General features: G+C 39.7%; 1 protein-coding gene across 1 annotated transcript; it reads right to left on the bottom strand.

Annotated features, from left to right (window-relative positions):
• Positions 1–13,809: 13,809 nt before the first annotated feature.
• Positions 13,810–24,149, bottom strand: SFRP4 (secreted frizzled related protein 4). Its single transcript, XM_004439268.3, has 6 exons — positions 23,373–24,149; positions 21,758–21,838; positions 21,596–21,661; positions 19,308–19,506; positions 16,626–16,689; positions 13,810–14,677 (listed from the first exon to the last, which is right to left on the bottom strand). The coding sequence occupies exons 1-6, from the start codon at positions 23,815–23,817 to the stop codon at positions 14,492–14,494; spliced, it is 1,041 nt and encodes a 346-aa protein (XP_004439325.1). The 5' UTR covers positions 23,818–24,149; the 3' UTR covers positions 13,810–14,491.
• Between the last annotated feature and the right edge of the window lie 1,195 nt (positions 24,150–25,344).

The raw sequence follows: 25,344 nt of genomic DNA, 5'->3' as shown, positions 1-25,344 counted from the left end.
TGTGATTAGTGCTGCAGTGAACATGGGGATGTTAATATCTCTTCAAGATCCTGATTTTAATTCTTTTGGGTATATAATCAGAAGTGGGATTCTTGGATAACATGGTAGTTCTATTTGTAATTTTTTGAGGAACCTCCATACTGTTCAATAGGGACTGCACCGTTTTGCATTTCCACCAATAGTGTTCAAGGGCTCCGATTTCTCCACATCCTAAACAACACTTGTTGCCTTTTGTTTTTTTGATAAAAACCATCCTAACAGGTGTGAGATGATATCTCATTGTGGTTTTTATTTGCATTTCTCTGATGATAAGCATTTTTTTGTATACTGATTGGCCATTTGTCTGTCTTCTTTAGAGAAAAGTCTATTCAAGTCCTTAGCTCATTTTTTTTATTGATGTCTTAATAGTTTATAACATTGTGAAATTTTGGTTGTACGTTATTGTTTATCAGTCACCATATAAATGCCTCCCTTCAATCCTTGTGCCCACTCTGTCCACCCCCTTGCCCCTGGTAACCACCATACAGTTCTCTCTGTCTGTATGTTGGTTTATAGTCCACATATGAGTGAGATCATACAGTGTTTGTCTTTCTCTCTCTGGCTTATTTCTCCTAACATAATACCCTCCAGGTCCATCCATGTTGTTGCAAAATGGACTATTTTGTCTTTTTTTAATGGCTGAGTAGTATTCCATTGTATATATATCCCACATCTTCTTTATCCAGTCATGAGTCGAGGGACACTTGGGTTGCTTCTACTTCTTGGCTATAGTGAATAATGCTGCAATGAACAGAGGGGTGCATAAGCCTCTTTGGATTGTTGATTTCAGGTTTGCTGGATAGATTCCCAGTGGTGGGATAGCTGGCTCATAAGGTATTTCTATTTTTAATTTTTTGAGGAATATCCAAACTGTTTTCCATAAAGGCTGCACCAGTTTGCATTCCCACCAGCAGTGAATGAGAATTGCTGTATCTCCACATTCTCTCCAACATTTGTGGTTTTTGTCTTGGTGATTATAGTCATTCTGACGGGTGTAAGGTGATATCTTAGTGTAGTTTTGATTTGCATTTCCCTGATGATTAGTAATGTTGAACATCTTTTCATATGCCTATTGGCCATCTGTATATCTTCTTTGGAGAAGTGTCTGTTCATTTCCTCTGCCCATTTTTTGATTGGGTTGTTTGTTTTTTTGTGGTTCAGTTGTGTGAGTTCTTTATATATTATGGAGATTAACCCCTTGTCAGATATATGTTTTGCAAATATTTTTTCCCAACTGATGTGTTGTCTATTCATTTTGATCCCGGTTTCATTTGCCTTGTAGAAGCTCTTTAGTCTGATGAAGTCCCATTTGTTTATTTTTTCTTTAGTTTCCCTTGTCCAAGTAGACGTGGTATCTGAAAATATTCCTTTATGACCAATGTCAAATAGTGTCTTGCCTATATTTTCTTCAAGGAGTTTTATATTTTCAGGTCTCACCTTCAGGTCTTTGATCCATTTTGAGTTAATTTTTGTGAATGGTGAAAGCAGATGGTCTACTTTCATTCTTTTGCATGTGGCTGTCCAGTTTTCCCAGCACAATTTATTGAAGAGACTTTCCTTTCTCCATTGTATGTTCTTAGCCCATTTTTTTAAAGGAGTTATTAGGTTTTTTCATTGTTGTTATGGAGTTATGTATTTTGGAGATTAGCCTGTTATCAGATGTATTTTCTCCCATTCTATAGCTTGACTTTACACTCTGTTAATTATTTTCTTTACTATGCAGAAGCTTTTCAGTTTGATTTATTTCTACTTGTTTATTTTTGTTTTTGTTGCCTGTGTCTTTGGTGTCACATCCATGAAATCATTACCAATACCAATGTAGTGAAGCTATTCCCCTATGTTTTCCTCTAGGAGTTTTACAGTTTCATGTCTTATGTTTAAGTCTTTAATCCATTTTGAGTTGATTTTTGGGTATGATGTTAGATAAGGGTACAATTTCATTCTTTTACATGTGGATATCCAGTTTTTCAACACCATTTGTTGTAGAGACTATCCTTTCCCCATTGTGTATTCTTGGCATCCTTGTCAAAGATCAATTGACCATATATGCACGAATTTATTTCTTGCCCTCTATTCTGCTCCAGTGGTCTATATGCCTGTCCTTATGCTAGTACCACACTGTTTTGATTACAATAGCTTTGTAATATAGTTTGAAATCAGAAAGTGTGATGCCTCCAACTTTGTTTTGCTTTCTCAGGATTGATTTGGCTATTTGTGGTCTTTAGTGGTTCTATATAAATTGCAGAATTGTTTTTTTTCTATTTCTGTAAAAAAGTGTCTGTGGGATTTTGGTAGGGAATGCATTGAATTTATATATCACCTTGATAGTACAGACATTTTAACAATATTAAGTCTTCCAATCCATGAACATAGGATGTCATTTCATTTGCATATGTCTTGTTTAGTTTCTTTCATCAATGTTTTGTAGTTTTCAGTATATAAAGCTAACACTTCCTAGGTTAAGTTTATTCCTAAGTATTTTATTCTTTTTGCAGCTGTTGTAAATGGAATTGTTCTCCTAATTAACTTTTCAGATAGTTCATTGTTAGTGTATAGAAATGCAACTGATTTTTGTGTGTTGATTTTGTATCCTGCAAAATTTACTGAATTCATTTATTAATTCTAACAGTTTTTTTATGGAGTCTGGGATTTTCTAATACAAGATCATATTGTCTGCGAATAGGGATAATTTTTCTTCTTCCTTTCCAGTTTGATTAGCTTTTATTTTTTTTTTTCTTGCTTAATTGCTCTAGCTAGGACTTCCAATACTGTGTAAAATAGAAGTGGTAAGAGTGGACATCCTTGCCTTGTTCCTGATTTTAGATGAAAAGCTTTCAATTTTTCACCATTGAGTATGACCTTAGCTATGAGCTTTTCATGTATGGCCTTTATTATGTTGAGGCATTTTCCTTCCATTCCTAGTTTTTTGAGTTTTTATCATGAAAATGTGTTGAATTTTGTCAAACATTTTCCATATGTATTGAGACAATTGTGATTTTTATCCTTTATTCTGTTGATGTGGTGTATCACATTAATTGATTTTAGTATATTAAGCCATCCTTGTATCCCAGGGTCATGGTGCATGACCCTTTTATTTTATTTTATTTTATTTTTTTGTGAGGAAGATCAGCCCTGAGCTAACATCTGCCAATCCTCCTCTTTTTGCTGAGGAAGACTGGCCCCGGCCTAACATCCGTGCCCATCTTCCTCCTCTTTATAGGGGACGCCGCCACAGCATGGCTTGACAAGCAGTGCATCAGGGCACGCCCGGGATCTGAACCTGCGAACCCCAGGCCACTGAAGTGGAGCGTGCGCACTTAACCGCTGCACCACCGGGCTGGCCCCTGGTGCATGACCCTTTTAATGTGCTGTTGGATTTGGTTTGCTAGTACTTTGTTGAGGATTTTTGCATGTATATTCCTTAGGGATATTGGCCTATAGTTTTTCTTTTCTTGTGGGGTCTTTACCTAGTTTTGGTATCAGGATAATGCTGGCCTCATACAATGAGTTTGGAAATGTTCCTTCCTCTTCAATTTTTGGGATGAATTTGAGAAGGATTGGCATTAATTCTCCTTTAACTGTTAGGTAGAATTCACTAGTGAAGCCATCTGATCCTGGGCTTTTCTTTGTTGAGAGGCTTTTGATTACTGATTCAATCTCCAAATCTCCATACTAGTTATAGGTCTGTTTAGGCTATCTGTTTATTTATGATTTAGTTTTTATAGGTTGTATATTTCTAGGAGTTTATCTATTTCTTCTAGGTGTCCAGTTTGTTGGTATATAATTTTCATAGTAGTCTCTTATCCTTTTTATTTCTATATCATCAGGTGTAATATCTCTTCTTTCATTTGTGATTTTATTTGAGACTTCTCTTTTTTTCTTTTTAGTATAGCTAAGGGTTTGTCAATTTTGTTAATCTTTTCAAAAAATGAACTCTAAGTTTTGTTGATTTTTTTCTATTGTTTTTCTATTTTCCATTTCATTTATTTCTGCTCTAATCTTTGTTATTTCCTTTTTTTTTTTTTTTGCTAATGTGGACTTGGTTTGTTCTGTTTTTTTCTAGCTCCTTGAGGTGTAATGTTAGATTGTTTACTTGAGGTCTTTCTTCTTTTTTTCCCCAGCTTTATTGAGATATAATTGACATATAACATTGTGTAAGTTGAACATTACAGTATGATGATTTGATATACATATATGTAGTGAAATGATTACCACAATAAGGTTAGTTAACACATTCATCACATCACATAGTTACCATTCTTTCTTCTTGTTAATGTATGCATTTATCACTATGAACTTCCCTCTTAGAATGGCATCCTATGAGCTTTGGCATATTGTATTTTCACTTTTGTTTGTCTTGAGGTATTTTCTAATTTTGATTTATTTATTTATTTATTTTTATTTAGTATATTTTTAATTTATTCTTTGACACATGCTTGTTCAAGAGTCTGTTGTTTAATTTCCACATTTTTGTGAAGTTTCCAATTTTTCTTCTGTTATTGACTGGTTTCATTTTATTGTGATCAAAAAGATACTTTGTATAATTAATTTTCTTAAATTTGTTGAGACTTGTTTTATGGCCTAACATGTGATCTATACTGGAGAAAGATCCGTGTGCACTTGAGAAAAATATGTATTCTGCTCTTCTTGGGTGGAATGTTCTGTATATATCTGTTAGGTCCATTTGGTCTATATTGCTGTTCAAATCCTCCGTTTTCTTATTGATCTTCTGTCTTTATCTCTCCTTCATTTTTGAAAGATAGTTTTGTTTGGTATAGTACTTTTGGTTGGCAGGTTTTTTTGTTTTGTTTTTTGTTTTGTGTCTTCAGCACTTTGAATATGTCATCCCACTCCCTTCTGGCCTGTAAGGTTTCTGCTGAAAAATCTGCTGATAATATTATGGAATTCCCTTGTTTGTGACCAGTTACTTTTTTCTTAGTGCCTTCAAAATTCTCTTTGTCTTTGATTTTTGACAATGTGATTATAATGGGTCACAGTGTGGTTTTTTGGATTCATTATATTTCATGAGTTTTGGGCTTCTGGGATCTGGATGTCCATTTCCTTCTCTAGATTTGGGGAGTTTTCAGCTATTATTTCTTTGAATAAGCTTTCTGGTCCTTTTTCTCTTTTTCTTCTCCCTGGGGCTTTTGTAATATGTTTATTGCCCTGCTTGATGGTATCCCATAAGTTTCTTAAGCTGTCTTCACTTTTTTCTCATTCTTTTTCCTTTTTGTTCCTCTGATTGAATCTTTGTGATGATGCTTCTTGTTGTTGATCCTTCCTTCTGCCTGGTCTGGTCTGTTGTTGAACCCCTCTAGTAAAACTTTCAGTTCAGTTACTGTCTTATTCTGTATCCTAATTTCTGTTTGGCATTTTTCAATATTTTTTATTTCTCTGTTGAAATTCTCACTTTGTTCATTCATTATTCTCTTGACCTCAGTGAGCATCTTTATAACAACTATTTTGAATTCTCTTCAGGTAAATCATATAACTCCATTTCATTAGGGTCATTTTCTGGAGATTTATTTTTGTTCTGTTGTTTGGAACATCTTTGTTTAATTCTTCATTTTCCTTAACTCTCTAGTTTGATATTTGTGCATTAGACAAAGCAGGCACCTCTCCTGGTCTTCATAGACTGGCCTCATATAGGACATGATGCCCACAAATCAGTTGGGCTAGAGATTTGGGGGCCTTTACCAACTTTTTACCTCCTGAGGGAGAAGTAGGCAGCTGTGTTTTTTGTCAAGTCACTCTGTGGTGAGCCAGGAGGGGGAGCTATGGTCTCTGCCAGACCTAGCTGCCATCTCCATTCTCCTCTGGGCTGCTAGGATGGAGTGGACTCATCCAAGCTCCAAGACTGGCAGGACCAAGGTCAGTCCTCTGGAGAGCCCCCTTGGAGAAGCTGGGGCTCTATACACACAGGTCTACTCTTTTCTTCCCCCAGGGAGAAGCTGAGACCTGGGCTCAGTTTCTTTCTTTCTTTCTTTCTTTCTTTCCTTCTTTCTTTCTTTCTTTCTTTCTTTCTTTCTTTCTTTCTTTCTTTCCTTCTTTCTTTCTTTCTTTCTTTCTTTCTCTCTTTCTCTCTTTCTTTCTCTCTTTCTTTCCACCATGGCCCTGCTATCTGTACAAGATTTATCTGAACTTCTCTGATAATCAGGGCTCCTGGGTCTCTCATTTGCAATTCCCTGGTCCAACAGAGCATGGCATGCCTTCTGAGATCCCACAAGATCTGACTTCAGCGAATTAGGTGCCTTTGTTTTTGAGTGAGCTAGACCTTGGCAGAGCAGTGTGGCCCCCAGGTACTTGCACCCAGGACCCAGCCTCTGTCTACACAGCCTAGACATGAGGACAGGACCCTGGCCTCTCTGAATGCTGAGAGTTGTATGCCACGTGCATGTGCAGTTTGCTCCCCTGCACCTGGTCCCAGGCATCCATGCCATCTAGGCCTGTCTGGCCAGAGCCCACTCCCACCCACCTGACCATCTGACTGGGACAAGCAGGTGCCCATACTGTGCCCCTGATGTGGAAGCTGGATAGGTTGTTACAGCCAGACCCCATATAGCCCTACTGCCCATATGCGATGTGGGCCCTCTCTCAAGACCTCTCCTTTTTCATCTGGTCTCTGCACTGGGCAAGAGGGGGAGCTATGGTGTCTGCCAATCCAAACTGCCGTCTCTGTTCTCCTCCAGGCTGCTAAGCTGTGGTGGATCCATTTAAGCTCCAAGACTGACAAGACAGAGGTTAGTCCTCTGGGATCCCCTTCAGCAAAGTTGGGGCACTGGACATGCACACCAGCTCCTTCCCTCCTCTAGGGGAAGCCGAGAGTTAAAGGATCTCTTTCTGATTGTACAGTGCTGTGCTGGGGGCAGGGACTCAAGCGAGAGGGTGTCCTGACTCTTCCTACCAGCTTTGCTGAGTCTGGTTTCACAGTCATCTAGAGTACAGGAGCTTTTCACTTAGTTTCTGGATTTCTCACAAAGGGAATTTGTTGCTGAGTTGGTGAGTTTGTGGAAGGAAGGATGGTACAGGGCTTCCCACTCTTCCATCTTGCTGACGTCACCCCTTGATCGTTTAGTATTAGTAACACATTACTCACCTCAAAACTCAATTGTTCTAACAGTATGTTTGAGAAACACACCTGTGGACATTCATCTGAATTGTTAAATTGTACAAAATCTAGTTAGATGTGAATTATCAGTAAGGATATTTCTCAATTTTTCTTCAGAATGCATTTTTTTTTAATTAGGGTAAATCAATTATTGGCTTTCTTTGGATTGTGCAGAGAAATAAGTATAGTAAAAATATCCACCTCCTCACTTCCTTCGCATTCCCCACTCCTTCAAATCGAATACTATTATCTGCTGTTTTACATGCCTGACAGTATTTGGGTATTCCTAATATGACAGTGTTAAGTGGCTCACTGTTATTACCTCAGAAATGGTCCAGAACTTCAAAAGCATTAAAACAGCAAACTCTTAAAATTAATATTGCATTTTAACAGCAGATGGCATGCCTCACTCAGTTGTCTATATATGTGTACCTCTGAACAAAGGTTTTATAAGTAAGACACAGAGATAGGATGTTTCTTTCAGATTATAGAATTAGCTTTGAGGTAAGTAGTCAGAAATCGAATAATCAATGTCCAAAGAGATACATTCCAGTAAACCTTAGTTTGTGCTGGTGTTGATCGTGGGGGGACTGACTTTAGTGGGGAGGACACAGCAGCATGGACAGGCATAGGGGCTGGGGTTGGCAGTACTTGGAAATATCTTCTTGCCCCTGGGGAAGAAAGGTTAGAAAAGGCTAAAAAGTTGTCAGCGCTCCAGCTAGATGGCTGATCTTGAATCTCAGCTGGACTTTAGGCAGAAAACGCATGTCCCGGGCCATGGTGACTGAGACAATTGAGGACTGCAAAATCAGTGGGCACAGCTTGGAGCTCTGAGCTGAGATTTGTAGGCATGATGATAAGCACATGATGGGGGGATATGGGTCTGAATACAGGGACTGGCTCGGAAGGGAGGCAATGGTAAGCCTGTGAGGGAAGGGCCTCTATCCCAGCAGCCAAACAGAGCTGGGGCTGAGGTCTGTGTCTTAATGAGTTCCACCACATAGTCCCCATCCTGTAGGACTGGCTTGGTCACACACTTTGGCCCTGAAGCCAGAGTTTCTTTGATTGCCCTACTTAGGCCCTCTATCCCCCTCCCAAGATGAGACCTGAAGATTTCTTGGTTGGATCCTAATGCTTTCCAGCATCCCCTCCCTGAATCCTGTTCCCTGTAAGCACATGCCCTGCAGGAAATGGACAGATTTCCCAAAATATGCTCTGCTCTATTTTATGGCCCACTTCCTGGACTCGTTTGGTGCCCTTTCCTTCCACTGAAGTGGATCCGCTAATACTGATGCTTCCCTGAACTGTATCTGCACTTTCTCATCCCTTGGAAGCTACTTTGGATGACCTCCAAAGGCAATTTTTTACACCTTTAATAAAGTGAGAAAGTTGACTAAGCAATTGTCCATGTGATTTTCAGCTGCTGAAGTATTTCAGTGACATAACAAATATTTGAAATTATTAGAAGACTAAAAATGTTAATGAATTTTAAAAACCCATTCCTTTAACAACAGAATTTTAGATATCCCTCAATACCATGATGGAATTTTATTCATAATACCATTTTTTGCTTAACCTCAGTTTTCTACATCTCATTTTATTATTCATATTATTATAATTTGTGATATTTGGGATCAGCCCTCTGGATATGAGTCTTGTCAGTTAGCTAAAATTAATCGCTAATATAGTATGCTCTTTTCAAAATATATCACTAATGGGATCCAAACTTGCCATTATAAAGGGGGTTCTCATCTAGATATTATAGCTACATATTTTAAGATTATCTAGTTATAAAACTAATCTCATACAAATATTGCAGCTAAATGTATTAGACTTATGCTGTCTGACCCTGTAAAGGCAAAATTACACATCATGGACTTTGTTACTGCCATTAATTACCTCTTAAAAAAAGTTTCCTTACATTTTAGTAGAAAGAGACCTTTCTTAGGTGGAAGAGTAAATACCGCAAGATCTTTAGTTGTAATCAGCACATTTTCTCTTAAATACATTTGAAGTAAAACAGAAAAGACATGAAGACATAGAAATTTTGGGGATTTAAGGATTCAAATAGTGTATTGATGACAATTACAGAAGTTGACAAAGACATTTTGCTGCTTGACACCACCATTTTATAGGTTGTGCTGACAATGTAATGGTAAAATTTCAATATTTTTATGATTTTTATGATTGTCATACTGTGATGGCCATAAGGATGTGAGTCACAGACTAACTACAGAGACCATATCCAGACACTACGCTCTGAAATCTACTGCTACCTTTGCACCAAGACCAGGCTGCCCATGAGTTGCTCCCAGTCGGTGACTGAGTGTGCCGCTATATTAAGGCAGAGAGGGAGACGATGGACTCCTTGATGGCTGGCTTGGCTCAGGCTCCCCCATCGCCTTGCCAAACTTTCCTTAGACATTGAGGCAGTCTGAAATGCTTCCACCCAACCTTCCTTCCCTCGTCTCTTCCGTCTCTCTGACAGCTCTCTCAGCCTTATTGAGCTCCCTGCCCATTCTCTCTCACAGGCATTTCCTCTAATAGAATCCTTCCACATTTAATTTAATTCCATTTTGGCACCTGCTTCTCTGAGGACCCAGACTAACACACAAATAATCAATGAAATAGTTTTCATGTTTGCATATCTGCATGGCTTAAAACCATACTACGTTCCATCTCTCTCTCTGTCTCTGATAATATTTTTGGAGTATTTTCTAATTATAAAAGTAACACATGCTCATTAGACAAAATACAGAAGAGCATTGATGTCTTGCACTCTGCACTCTTTTGTGCTCCTTTTATTTTCTGGTCCTGAGAATTCAATAATAGTAGAAAATTATTTGTGTCACAAAAATCTGTCCTACCCTGGCATGCGGAACCACATTTAAAAGTTCATTCCCAAAGTTATTGGCAAAATAAACTCTGATACATGCTGCTATGCAGATGTGAAGAATGAAAATACAGATGTATTTATTTATGTGGAAAGATATTCATGCTGCATTATTAAATTCATACACCCAAGCAGAAAGCCTGGGAGGATTCACACCAAAATGCTAATTTTGACATTTTGGGTGCTTTTGTTTTCATTTTTTCTTTTTGTTTATCTCTGTTGTTTGAATAATAAAAAGGGGGACTATTTCATTGCCATCCTGAGGTGAAGTGTCTCCTTTGGGGTACTGATGTTAAGGTAGATACCCTATTCTAGGTGCTCCATTGATCTGGAGAACATGACATTGCTTGCTTATCAGTTAAGTCACAAAGTTGACCATCAACTAAAATTTTTGGTTGGCATGCCTGTCACTGTGACATATCTCTCAGGGTAAAATGCTTTTCAAAAACTGTTTTCCTGGGGCCAGCCCAGTGGTGTAGTGCTTAAGTTCACATGCTCCACTTTGGCGACCTGGGGTTTGTGGGTTCAGATCCCAGGCAAGGACCTATGCACTACTTATCAAGCTATGCTGTGGCAGGCGTCCCACAGGTAAGGTAGAGGAAGATGGGCACAGATGTTAGCCCAGGGCCGATCTTCCTCAGCAAAAAGAGGAGGATTGGCAACAGATGTTAGCTCAGGGCTAACCTTCCTCACCAAAAAAAAAAAAAAAAAAAAAAAAGTTTTCCCATGAAGAAATACAGTCAGTACTAGCTTTTATCAGACTACACCCAGGAGCAGAAATTTGTTCTCCTATTGCTCTTTCTGTGGTGATAAATGAATATTCTAATAGACCGGTTTTATGTTTCTGAAAAACCAGGCACTTTGGCCTGGTAAACCAAAAGTGAGTAACTCTGGGGGCCCAGTTCTTTCTCTAACTACCTGTGAGACATTAGACAAGCCCTCACGCAGCCTTTCTCCAGCACGCCAGATTATGACTTCTGAGATCCCATTCGACTTCTTCATTCCATGATTCCAAATAACCATTTCTGCTTTTTGAGTGGGTGATAACAGCAGGTAGAGATTTGTGGTAAATATGTGCCCTTCTTTTTTCTTCAGAGACTGGTTCCACCAAACAGAAGCCCCCTCGAGCTAGCTCAAGTAAAGGAGTTTTGCTGTAAGTTTGCAATAGACAATCTTATAAGCATCCAAGGCCAGAAACCAAAAGTATGGTCAGACTGCATTGGTTTCAAACCGGAAAGTAAGAAACTAAGGCTATTTATCTAAGTTCTCATGTGTCTTAAAGGAAGCCTGGACAGAGAGAAAATCTATTGGCATTTCTGCTACATCCAAATTCTTTGGTTTCTCTAGCTGATCAGTTATATTATTAAACTTGACTCATTGAAAAACACTGAGGAGGTTGCACAGGCTTTCCCCAGAAGTCAAAAAATCTATATCTATCATCTATCTATCTATCTGTCTATCTATCTATCTATCTATCATCTATCTACCTAGCTATCAATCATCTATCTATCACCTATATATCTATCATCTATCTGTCTATCAATCTATATCTATCTATCATCTATCTATCATCTATCCATCTATCTATCTGTCTATCAATCATCTATCTATCTATCTATCATTTATCTGTCTATTGACTATACACCCTTTGAGGTGCTCAATCATTCATTCCCCAGCTGCCTGGAATGTTGGGCGTGTGAAGAATGTTGTCAGTGATGGCTTACAGATGAAGACCGGAGCTTTGCCCAAGATGACATCCAGTTCCCAGCTGAAATTCATAAAAACTATGGGAAAGAGGAGTTGGAAAGTCAGCACTTTGCTACATCTATGGCTCAGGCATTCTGGAGGATAATTGACAATAGGATCAAGAACTTTCCTTGCTGGGCATACTTGGCCCAGCAATGCTACTTAAATGAATGTATCCCAAAGAACTAATTATGGATGTGCACAGATATTAGCCATCAAGATGTTTATTCAGTTATTCAGTATGTTCTGTTAAGAAACAACCTAAATCCCTAATAACACCAGGGTTTGTTTAGTAATGCATACCATGGAATACAACACAGCCATTATAAATGAGGTTGCATCAGCTTTATTGATGTGAGAACTAATCTCAATGAAGGGCCGAGTGAAGAAGGCATGTTCTGAAATTATGTATAATAGGCCCGTAGTTTTATTTTTTTCAAATCATTATATAAATGCATAGGAAACGCCTGAAAAATTATATACCAAAATACTAGCAGTGATTACCTCTGCAGAGTGGTGAGTGGGATTAGGTAGGATTTTAATTGTATTATTTTTTATTTTATACATTTTTGAATACTTTGTAGAAAAAACACATTTACTGTATTATTGAAAGACCAACAAAATCATTTTAAAAAATAAAGGCCTCCAGTTGTCCTCAATTATAAAATGTGTTGATAAACATATTGCAAAATAAATTATTTTTTTCTCATTAAAGTAACTCAACTTTCAATTAATTCCCATTTCAGACATAGAACCTTAGCTTTCTCTTCCATATATTTTTATTTACTTCCTCTCACATGTATTTAAGTGGAGAAAATATTTAGGTAAGAAAAATAAATTTTTGGCTCTCACACAAAGGCCACTTCCATAGTTAGTATATAACTCAGTGTGGGCCGATGTTCATTTCCAACTTTTTCATAATAAATAACCAAACAGTGGCCTAGTTAATCTTTTATCAATTAATCAAACTGATGAATGTGCCTAATTAAGTTTTTGTGTAATATTCAGCATATGATTTCAGTTAAATACTCAAAGTAAATAGTGTTTAAATTTGTAAAGTCATCTCCAAACTCTTCTTACATTGTTTCACACTTTAAAAAAAAGATTTTACTTAAATGTTTTTTCCTCCATTTCTGTGGAGAGTTCCATTTCTAACTCCCCTCCCACAAAGAATTCCTACTACGCTAAGGAGGTAAGCTAGGCTACCAGTGCCTTTTAATGGTCTTTCCTAAGTTTCTTTAGTTTAGATACTATGCTTAATACCTATCTGTCTTTCCTTAAGGGCCAAAGAAGTTTGGCTTCTGTACAGCAGAAACACACACAGGGTATGTTATTGGTACGCTTGTGTGGGTCCATCTATTGGATTCCTTTAACTCCACTGCCCTGGGGTAGCAATGCAGACAAAGTTACACTTTCAGAAGGAGATGGGTGCCTGTGCCAGCATTCTCATTAACCCTATTTCTCCACTCTCCCCTGGCTTACCCACACACCTCACTTCTATGTGCCAGTGGCTGCAGAGATGAAATGAAATTATTTGTTTAATTATCTTGTGTGACTGCAACATGTAACTTACCCTTTCTCTGAGGAGCAGGGACAATGGTAAATCTAGAGGAGAAATTACTCTGAAGCTTTCAGATTGTTCCTCTACATCCTTGAATAGTGGGTGACCATAGTCACCTTTCCCGGGCACAGACCTGGTGTGTGGCAGCGGTGCCATAGCCGGCTGAGACCAGGGGATTTGGATCCTGGCCCTCCTGCCTCAGCCCATGGCACCCTTGTGAGCACCAGCCATCGGCAGAGAGAAAATTCTCTCAGGTTTGGCATCAAGATACCTAGAATGTCCTGGGAAGTAGCATGAGCACCAAACGGACAGGTGTAAAATATTTGGGGTTTGACTAACTCATACCCAAATCATAAAGGAGAAACAACCTCTGTTTCTGGTGCCACTTCAAGGGTACTGACAAGAAGCATCGCGAGTGTAAGATCAGAGCATCTCTACCCAAAAACAAGTCTTTAGGCACTGTGTGTGTGCCTTTCCCTTTTATTCTTTTATCATTGTTATTTTAGTTTTTAGAGTTTTCTAGCTGAAAACAGAGTAGAAAGGCTTCTTTGTAAAAAAACTCATTACAATTTTCCATATCCTACTTTTCTAGATTGTTCAGAAATCCCCTTTAGTCACAAAAATTCTCCTGCCAACCGTAAACACATAAAGATCTTTTAAACATTCATTCCTCTTGCTTTCTTCCCTAGAAGCATTATATCTTTGATCACATTTTAAAATATCACTAACATTCTAACAACAGAAGTCAAAACTGAAGTAAAATATATTGTAAAAGAAAAAGTTAGGTGTTCTGTTTGTAATATGGCATTTATTTTACAATGCACATATTAGGTCAAATTGTAGAACAAAAGCACATTTTCCCCACATGGAGGTCTCGTAGAGGATGCACACAGGCTACTCTGAATGCAGTAAGCTTTCCCACTAGCTTTCCTATACCTTCCCGACCAGAGGACATACCTACCACTATGGCTTGTGGTGGCTTAAAAAGAAAAACTGAAGCGTATCATTAAGAAAAATGCTGCGAGATGTGTCTAGGAAGAGTACCGCAGTTGTTAAGGCAAGGGGTGTGTGGCCTTCCGCAGGCGGTCTGGGCCACGCCTGGCCTCATCCTCAGAGGAAGTCTCCATTTTGGAAAGCAGTTAGCTCACACTTTCTTCGGGTTTGCTCTCTTTTGGGCGCTCCTAGCTTTAATGTTCTTCTTGGGGCTGGCTGGTTTGGGAGCAGGCGGCTTTCCCTTTGGTTTCGGTGGATTACTACGACTGGTGCGCCCAGCTGTTTGCTTCTTGTCCTGGACTGTTCTCTGCTGTTCCTGCAGCCTCTCTTCCCACTGCTGGGAGGCAATTTGTAAACATGACTATCAAATACATCTCACCCCTTATGCTGTTAAACCAATATCCGAATTAATTTTTTCACTGTAATATGCTAATCATGACAACAATTATAATAGCTACCCTATGTTGTTGAGCACTTATCATGAACTGGACGATTTGGAAAGTGCTCAGTAATATATGATGAAGCCTTGACATGCATTCATTTCATTGAAACTCACAACAGCCCTTCGAGGTGGACACCATTGTCAAGACCAGGAGACAAGCACACGGAGGTTATTTGTAGAAGGTCACACAGCTGATGACTGTCAGTGATGGGATTCAAATTCCCCAGTCTGACTCCAGAGCCCAAGGCCCTAACCATGCAATTTTTCCCACGGGCCCTATAATGCAACATTCCCACACAGCAAAGCCTTCTAGAAAGGCTCTGACATGGCCAAAAGCAGAAATTTATTCAGCCTCACTAGGAAGTCAGGGGTGTCTTACCACACTCATGGGTTCACCTAATTCTCTTACATCCAGAGGAAGATAGAAGCCCCACCCACATCTACTAATCCTCAAGAGTTAGCTACTCAAAACTGATGTGAAAATGAGTCATTCTGGATAGTCAAGTTTCTCTGATAGAAAAAGATTTACTTTCTAAATAGCTGCATATAAGAAAAAAATGAAAAAGTGAGTGCACTTGAATAGACATTGCTTTTTATTATAACACATATGTCTCCACTTTGTTAGAGTATATTTCAATCAGGAAAAAGTTTGAGGATGACCACAGGCCAGGCACTGTTCTAGGCACTAGAAATACAATGAAATAAAAAACACTGTCCCCACCCTCCTGGGGCACAATTCCAGTCTGCTCTAAAATAATCAACTCATTGCTGTACATTGCAAACACATGGTGATACTTTCATATTCTTATGTTGGAGTATTTGCTGCAAAAGTGAATGGCTCCAACAACTGTGATTCTGGAAAGCTTTCTTTCCTCTCAACAATCTCAGGACTTGCCTTCTACATTGATGCTTCTAATCTACTGCAGTCTTGGAAACCAGATAACCAATCCTGCTAGAATCTTCTGCCCAGTAAGACTGAGCATGCTCCTGAGCAGCTCATGGGTTTTTAGCTCAGATCTAAGAGTCGTGTTTGGTTCTGTTATTCAGAAATGCACTGACTAGGAGAGGCTGTGTTGAAACTACCTTCCCCATAAGTCAGTATCAATATTCCCTCTCCTCTTGCCCAGGAATTTTTATTCATGCAAACTAAGAGAACACAGGTAATAGCAGTGCCTCTTATAAATCTGAAAAAACAAATTCTCCTGAATAAATCTAAACATATTTTCAGGAGAGGGGATGCTTTAAAAATTTCAAACCAATGACCTGATTTCTTTAGTTCCAGTATGATTTCACATCTCTGGGCAAAAGATTATTCTAACTCCTCTAATTGAATTACCAATAATTCTATGATGTTACCACTAAAACTATAGGTTTGGCCACAAAATAATTACTTTTAATTTATTTATTTTGACGAAAGCCTTAAAATTATTTTAAATACAGGGAAAGATTCTGCTCTGTACAGTGTCAGTGTGAGTTGCAGAGCTAGGTATTCACACCCCTACATGTATGTGTCTGTGTTAATCCCACTGACTATTAATTCTGCTCAAGTATCTGACTGTTGGGTAAAAAAATTAAATGTAATACAATAAAGAAACCAAAAAACTAATTTAATCTGGAAATAACCAGTAGATCAGTACTGAACACAACCAAATTGATTTTGAAGTTAAAAATTCCAAGTGAGAATAGCTATACCCTTAACTACCTATTCAAAAGACAAATTCCACTGTTATTGCTGGCTCTTATGACAGCACAGAGATGAAAGAGTGTGAAGAATTCCCAAATTCTATAAAATTTCTTTACATGCACTTAAATCCACATTCATAGTATTGCTAATTATACTTACTACGGATCTTTTACTCAGTTGATCTCTCCATTTTTCAACTAAACAATTTTCAAGAAGCATCATCCTGAAAAAAAGTAATTTGTCTTAATAAGCAACTTCTGATTATGAAGGCAAAAAGTTTAAAAATACAAAAAATTATAAAAACCAAAATTCTTCAATGACCCTTAGCCCCACAACCAACTATTTCTGTTTTATTGACATTTCCTTTCATTCCTTCTTGTACTTGTATACATATATTTAGATCACATTGTATATTTAGTCATACTATACATTTCCTTTTATCATTGTATTATATGTATTTTCTGATATAATTAGAATAATTCAAAGAATATAATTTTAATATCATATAATATTACAACTATGGATATCTGTAATATATTTAAGAATTTCTCTACTGTTGAACCTCCCTCGTTTGCTTAGCTATTATTACCAGTGTTTCATTGAATATCCTTGTGTATACTGGTGAGCACTGTCTTATTATTTCCTTAGGACAGATTTCTGAAAGTAGACTCACTGAGTCAAAGAGTATGTATTTTTTTTTTAAGGTTTTTCAATGCATAGTGTCAAATTGTTTCCAAATGGTTGACTCTTCATTCAGTTGACTAACATTAAGACTAGGTAAAAATGGAATCTTGTTTTTATTTGGATTGGAGAATTAAGGAAGTGAATATTTTAATGTTTACTTACTATCCGTATTTCTTCTTCTGGAATTTGTCTGTATAGATTTATGCACATGTATTTCTTAAGTGTAGTCTTAATGTTTTAAATATTAATTTATATGAACTCTTCATAGAGTAAGATTACTATTGTTTTGTCATACCTGTTGCAAGTATTTTTATTTGTATCTCTCTTTCTATTTGCGATTTTTATATACACAATATTATGTCATCAAATATGCATACTGATATTTTCCCTTATAATTTCCTACATTGCTTGTATCTTTAGAAAGTATTTTGCCATTCAGTTATCACATATTTATTTACCTAATTTTATCCTCTTTGATTAAGTTTTTAAAACACTTATCTCTTTAATTCATTTGAAATTTATTTTATAGTACAGTATAAGGTTAAAATATGTACTATTTTTCCAAATAAAAATATTTGCAACATTTACCAAATAATATTTTCATTTCCTATTGATTTGCCATATTTCCTTCATAATATAAGTTCTTTTATGCATTAGAATCTGTTTCAAGACTTTTCCTCTGTTTTATTTATCTACATGTCTACTCTTGACCACATGGATTTAACAAGTGTAGCATTATACCAGTTTTGCATGTCTCAGTAGGCAGATTTCCTCTCACACCTCTTATTTTCAAAATCTCCTTTACATGCTCTTACTAGATTATTCTTCCAAATGATCATTAGCATCATTTGTGCAGACATAAATACTAATCATCCAAAAAATTTTTCCTGGATTTTGATGAGAATTACATTAAATCTATAAACTAACGTGGGAAATATGACAGGAAAGCTGTTATTTAATTCACTTAGGATCCATTTATCTGTCCAAATAGAATTTAATGACTAGCAACCTGGTACATCCCCAGAACTGCATTTAGTACCGCAGCGGATACAAGCACCATGGAAGAGACGAGCCCAGAAACATTCATTCAACATTCACTCATGCAGCTGCTTTGGAGAGATGAGATGTAAGTAAAAGAACAGCTGTAAAGCCAAGAACACGAGGCGATTGATGTGGTGTGAGGAGGGTACCCAAGTACTGAGAGGCACAGAACAAGGAAGAATTCAAGCGACTGCAGTTCAAAAGGTGGTTTTTTGTTTTTAGTTTTTGAGAAATAGTCTTGAGCTACATCCAGAAGAAACAGATGAGCATTAATGGCAGAGAATCAAAAGGAAGAGTTGTTATATAAAAATGAGTAATTCTGCTAGAGAAGTGTATTACAGCAAGTTATCAGGCTCCTCCTGGAAGCTGCGCTGAAGTGTTTGATTTTCATGTTATAAAGAATGTACCGATATATGAAAAGAAGCCAAGGAAAGAGGTGTGGAGAGACACTCACTCGTAACTAGAGATCTGAGTATGTGTGCGTGTGCACGTGTGTGTGTGTAATACTCTAGCAAACAAACATTGTAAACTAAGTGTATATAAGGAAAACGTGTGGAACTGTAGTCTCAAATGGCTATCTTTACTTGATCTGTAAGTTATTAAAGAGACCTTAAAAAAATTCAGTATTTGCCACACTAAGATTGATTTGAATGATCTGATTTCACTCAAAGTAATTTATCTGCCTAGAAGTTTTTGAAATCATTTAACGAATTCTGAAATTGATTTTTAAAGATTCCATTCAAATGTTCATACTTCTATTTTTCCTTCATTCTATGAAGAATTAATTGATGTTTAGGATATATGATATTCCAACAAAGGCATCTATTAAAACTGCTTTTTTGTGTGTGTGTGAGGAAGACTGGCTCTGAGCTAACATCTCTGCCCATCTTCCTCTATTTTTTGTCTATGGGACGCATCAGTCCGTGCCCAGGATTTGAACCTGCAAACCCCAGGCCATGGAAGCAGAGCGTGTGAACTTAACCGGTACACCACTGAGCCGGCCCCTAAAACTGCTTTTTAAAACGCTAGTGTCTTTTTTTTTTTAAACCATGACTGTGGAATGGGATTCACATGTTAGTAAGCCATGTGCAGTTTCCTCTGTCCCTCGGTGCCTACCGTGAGCGCCACTCGTAACACATGATGAGAACGTCCTGATGGGGCAGGATGTGAGGACACTGGCAGGAAGAATTCGTAATGAGCGGGACTTGAGTTCGAGGGATGGGAGAAGAGGACTTGAAGATCTCTTTCACATCCACCACTGTGGTCACTTCGTTGCAGCCACTCCTCTGCACCGCTTTTATTTTGGCATGAATGACTGCAATTTAAAAATCGATATAAGTGTTGTTGAAGCCTTTGGGGAAAAATCAGGATGGTGTATTCATGCCAACTCCTGAGCCTCTCTTAAAGAATCACTCCTGTAATTATGGTCATGTCCAAGCTGCCCAAATGCAGGAAAAAGCCCACACAATCATACGCTAAATGTAAGCCTCCCATTTTGTCAACATTGTCCTAAAGGTTCTGAATCAGGCTGCTGGATAGGAAAGCAAATGGACAAGCACGCTTAGTCGGGGTTCTGCCTTTGGGTTGTTCACAGCTCCTCACTGGGCTACAAATAGGGTTTGAACAGAGAATCCTCCTCAGCCTTTGTTGTTCTTAGTGCCTTTGAGCCCATTTCAACACCCACAGACTGTGTACAGCAGAGCAGAATCCTGCCCCGTCTTTTGTGCCATCGTCTTACCTTCCAGTGCTATTTCAGACAGCGCTCTGCTGCTATTCATAGGATTTTCACGGCCGTAGGGTTCTCAGCCCTAAAATTCTATAATTCTAAAATTAGCTTTTTGTTGTTATTGCCAAAAACATACCAGGAAATTTAGTTATGTAGAATGTCAATAAAAATTTCATAGAAACAAATATTTGTTTATATTCTGCTTTGTGATGATTTGAAGTGAGAATCATATATTCTCAGATTCAGAAGCCACCTTAAAGTTTGTACTGGTGCTTGAACTTCCTCTGTTCCAGAGGAAGTTAATAGAGTCATAACATTTTGGAACTGGAAGGAGTCTCTGAAGATCACTGTTCTCAATCCTTTAATTTCCCAGACTGTCAAAGCGAGGTCTGTGGTGAGGAGAGGTAGACTGTTATTACAGATGGCTGTTAATGTCAGTGTGTCTGGTCACGCTTTAAATTCTGGCTTTTTTGGTCCCTTGCTATTACTGCCTGCTGTGGAGTTGTAATCAGCCTAGTACGGATCTCCCTTGGATTCCATCCGGGGAAGCTGGTTTACGAAGGAGCCAAAGGATTTAAATAGAAAATCGTTTCATCACCAAAGTAGTTACGAGGCATTGATGCCCCAGAGGACAGCATGACAGTGACACTCAGATTAGTAACTAAGACCAGAGAGTGTCAGATGAGGGACTAAGTAGATCAGATTAAGATGATATCTATATAGAACAGGTTTAAAAACACAACAGCCAAAAGCGACTAGAAAAGATAGTGTATTTCTTTTTTGGTTGACTTACCCACATTGGCTCTGTATGATTCTTAAATCTGACAACTTAAATTAGAGGTTATTTTTTCAGACTTTTATGTTGCCATGATCTTCCTATTTTCATGTGTAACATATAATATAAAGGTTCTTATCATATAAGATTTCAGTTTGAAATATGGAAAACTAAGTTAGCAAATAAAATGAACATTTTTCCCAAAAGCGTTTCTGTTATTTCAGCAGAAATAATTTAAGAAATGCAAAGAAACATAAAATAGCCTTAATAGATAATTTAAAAGAACATATTTTTAGTTAAATTTACTTTCAAATGATGACAGAATTAATTTTACTTAAAACATTCAAAATAGCATGATTGACTTATTCTTTGAAAAAAGTGCTGACTCGTTCTTTCAAATAAGAAAGAAGAGGGCATTTAAGCTATGTCAATACTTATAGTAGTAGGGTCTTGTGATTCACATAGTCCCACAATTTCTTTAATACGTTAAATATTCATAGCTATTTATAAGTAAAAATATACGTGGGCAGGTCTTAAGGCCTTGGCCTCTGGGCCTCAGATAATCAGCTCCGAGGATCACTCACCCATCCTTCCTGCAGCAATGAAATCTTAGGAAGAGAACGGGTGAGGTGTGCCCTCCTGCCTGAGCAGCACCTTTCACCAAGACAAGGAAATGATGTCAAACTTCTAATCTGACCCACAGCACTGTTCTCACCTGGGTAATTTACTTTGTTTTTACTTGATTTACCAAGAAAAGTAAGAAGTTTTACAGTTGTTATTGTGCCATCTAGGACCCACTAATTAACTAGAAAAATCACCAACCCTTTTCTTTACTTTATGACCAGCAGACTTGGCTTTGCAGTGTGCCAAGTCCCCAAGTGAATGTGTCATCAGATGACTTACCGTAACTGTAGTTTTTGCTCAGGTAATTCGCCAGGGTTGGCTTCACCTTTTTGCACTTGCACTTGTCTAAAGAAGACAAAAGAGAGCCAAAAAGTTGGAAAAGGGTTCAGAAATCACTCTAGGGAGAAGAAAGCGAGGGAGCCTTAAGGATAAAGAACTCACCGGGGCTTAGGCGTTTACAGTCAATGTCAAGGGGCCGTTCCTGTACCATCATGTCTGGCGTGATGTCTATCCACTTAACATCTGAAACACACATAGGGCCACGTGGGTGTGGTCAGTGACTTGGTCTGTTCACCCAGCTGGAATAAGGAACCCTCTGGAGACATAAACTAACACAGCATCACAAAAAGTAATACTAAATGGTAGAAATGGCATGTGATTGTCGACTGCTCCCTTCATATAGACATCTCTGGGCTTAGCAAAGAAGCCTTGGGTGAGACTGCCTATCTAGCACAGACCGATGTGAACGCACGTCCATTTAACCTGGCTGATACAGACAGGCAACCCAGATAAATTACGTCATTCCCTCCCAAATCCATTTTAAAATGTTGATTTTCCAGGTTGACAGTTTACACAAAACAACTAGAACATTTCCAAATCCCCACCTCATATTTTGCAGTGCAGAAACAGTCCACAGCTCCATAACCCCAAACAAGCAGAATTCTCTATCATTTATATAATCTAAGCAATAAATATATTTTTTCTTTTTTTGATGAGGAAGATCAGCCCTGAGGTAACATCCATACCAATCCTCCTCTTTTTGCTGAGGAAGACTGGCCCTGGGCTAACATCTGTGCCTATCTTCCTCCACTTTATATGGGACGCTGCCACAGCAGGGTCTGACAAGCAGTGCCTCAGTGCGCGCCCGGGATCCGAACCTGGGCTGCCAGCAGCGGAGCGCACGCACTTAACCGCTACGCCACGGGGCTGGCCCACAATATGTTTTTTCTAAAACTCCAAATTAGAGAGGAGTTTTGATTTTCCCCTTCACTTTACTTCTCCTCCTTCATGTTTTGGGCAATGGTCTGAGGTATAACTTCAGAAACCACACTAAAGCAACACCATAACTGCTTTAAATGTACAGCAACCTGGGTCAGGGATAAGAGAATGCAAAAATATTCTTAGGTTTCACTTCAAGAAGTGGATTTAAACCTGCTCCTTCTTCCCAGAAAAGCAGCAAAATGACTAAAGAGTAAAGAAGGAAGCGGAAGCTGAGATCCAGTTAACTAAGATGCCGCAGACGTTGGCTCCTGGTCAGACCATGAAACAGACATCCCAATTTTCCAGGGTGACTAAATTTACAGATTGCACTCCTGGTGGGGAGTGATGACTTCGACTGCTTTTTCAGAAAGAGCTTTCAAGAGCTAACACTAGATGGAGAATCCTGGCGGGATTGTTGTAAGGACTAAATGATACATGTAAAGTGCTTAACACTGGCTCAGAGCCCCCCAAAAACCCTATATACTTGCTTACTGCTGCTGCTATTATTATTCTGTTATTACTGTAAATGAAAACGTCCCCAATGGCTCCCTTTGTAGGCACCCCCCCCCCCCTTTATGGGACACGGTGTTCTTCAGCTCCCGGAAATTCCTGTAGAGAAACCACACTCTTCCAGAAGTCAAGTCACCAGCCCCTACCAACTTCTCCGACCCTCCGAAGTGGGATAGGAGGCTGACAGACCACCCGATGGCAGCTGTAGGTGTGGCCGCCGGGTTCTCACGTGGCGGCGACAGCCAAGTGTGCCTCCTCACCCCCCAGGTCCTTCCTTGGGCCTTACCGTCCGGGAGGTCAGTGACGATGGCCTCAGGCGAGATGCACACGCCTCGGTCATAGACAGGCAGCTCCTCGCAGGCCAGGCTCTCTGGCCAGCTATGGTTGTACATCTTCATGAGGGGCTCGCAGTCGTCGCGCGCGCGCTGGCACACGGACTTGCACGGCTTGATGGGGTCGTGCAGGAACTCCAGAGTGCAGATGGGCGCGTACATGGCGCAGAGGAAGAAACGCAGCACTGCGCTGCAGTTCACGTCCACCAGCTCCTCGTACTGCTCGATGGCCAGGATGGCGTTCTCCTGCGTGCTGTGGTGCAGGTGGTTGGGCATCCGCGTGATGTTCCAGGGCATGTGCCGGCACATGGGGATGCGCACCGCCTCGCAGGGCGCGCCGCGCACGCCCAGCGCCAGGCGCAGCCACAGGCACAACGCGGCCAGGACGGAGAGGAGCATGGCACTGCCCTCCTGCGCCGCGACCCCGACAGGCAGAAAGGGCCCTTCTCTTTCCGCCCCCTAGTCGCTCTCTCTTCTCGGAGGAGGAAGTCCTTTAGGGCACAGGAGAGGTTCTCTCCCCAAACTCCCGTCGGCAACAATGAGGGGCCGCGGGGGCCGGCCGGGGATATCCGCCGTTCGGCGTACAGAGCTCGAGCAGCGCCAGCCCTCAGCCTCCGGGGCGCAAACCCGCCCTGGCAGTTCCAGTCCTGGACCCGGCAGCTCGGAGCGCAGCCAACCACGGCCATTGCGGGACCCTATTTATTCCGACACCTCCCCTGACGTGGGCTCCAAACGCTCCCTTGGCAGCTGCCGGCGCGGCGCGGGCTCCCCCTCGGCTGCCCCACCCCCAGCCCTCACTTTGCAGAAGCAGTGACATCATCTCCTCCGGGCCACAGCCCTGGGCTGGAATCCTGCATTCCACCAAAGTCCCTCCTTTTTAGTCTGGCCAGTCCTTTTTCTTCGGATCAAGAAAAAAAGCCTCTGGCAGTCATTTTGGTCACCGGATCCAAGGGAGAATTTCAAGAGAGAGAAGGACGCTCTTTTGAGGCAAAGCTGAACTTTGCGCCTTCTTCCTTATAGGTTCCTCCGGTATGGAGTTGAAGGGAAATGGAAATTTCTGCTGCCCTTTAATTCGGAAACACACTTGCTTTCTCCAGTAGGGGGCAGGAGAAGGGCTGAGTGGTGAGACTATTGGGTGAGGCCGGGGTAGAGAATGCAGTAACTGTTGAAACGGTATGGACACATTATGTAAGCAAACCACCCTCCACCCTACCCCAAGTTGTATGGAGTTTGTTTTTTTTTTTTTTTTTTTAAAGATTTTATTTATTTATTTTTCCCCCAAGGCCCCAGTAGATAGTTGTATGTCGTAGTTGTACATCCATTCTAGTTGCTGTATGTGGGACGCGGCCTCAGCATGGCGGGAGAAGCGGTGTGTCGGTGCTCGCCCGGGATCCGAACCCGGGCCGCCAGCAGCGGAGCGCGCGCACTTAACCGCTAAGCCACGGGGCCGGCCCTGGAGTTTGTTTTTGTTATTGTTGTGGCTAGTAGACATTAGTTTGGGCTCAAGTTTTTCCAGAATGGCACTTGGTCTGTACCTGCTCCAGGAACAGAACTGCAATAGCACCTTCTAGTTTGAGAAATGTCTTCCATCAACCAACATTACTCCTTCCTTCTTCTAACTGCCTATTCCTCTCTCCAACATGAATGAAACTAGGAGAAAACAAAGAAAACTTTGGACAACACAATCTGAAAGATTTTCTCTCCCCTTCATGCCAAGTGATTTCCAACCCAGCAGCCTAAAATCTCGATTTTTGATGTGCTTGGAAACTGTTATTTAAATTGACTTAGAAGCTGGGTACCATGGAAAGTAACCATGTATGTTTTGTTTTTTCATTTATCTTATTTTTGTTAGGAAGAGATAGTAAAACCAACTGCTGGCTCAGCTATCCACAGAAAAGGGAGATTTTATTGTTGCAAGTGTACATC

The sequence above is a fragment of the Ceratotherium simum genome, chromosome 1, assembly GCF_057802395.1.
Source record: "Ceratotherium simum simum isolate JZ-2026a chromosome 1, ASM5780239v1, whole genome shotgun sequence".
NCBI lineage: Eukaryota > Metazoa > Chordata > Mammalia > Perissodactyla > Rhinocerotidae > Ceratotherium > Ceratotherium simum.
The sequence above is the reverse complement of the archived record's forward strand: the minus strand, read 5'-3'. Positions and strand labels throughout refer to the sequence as shown.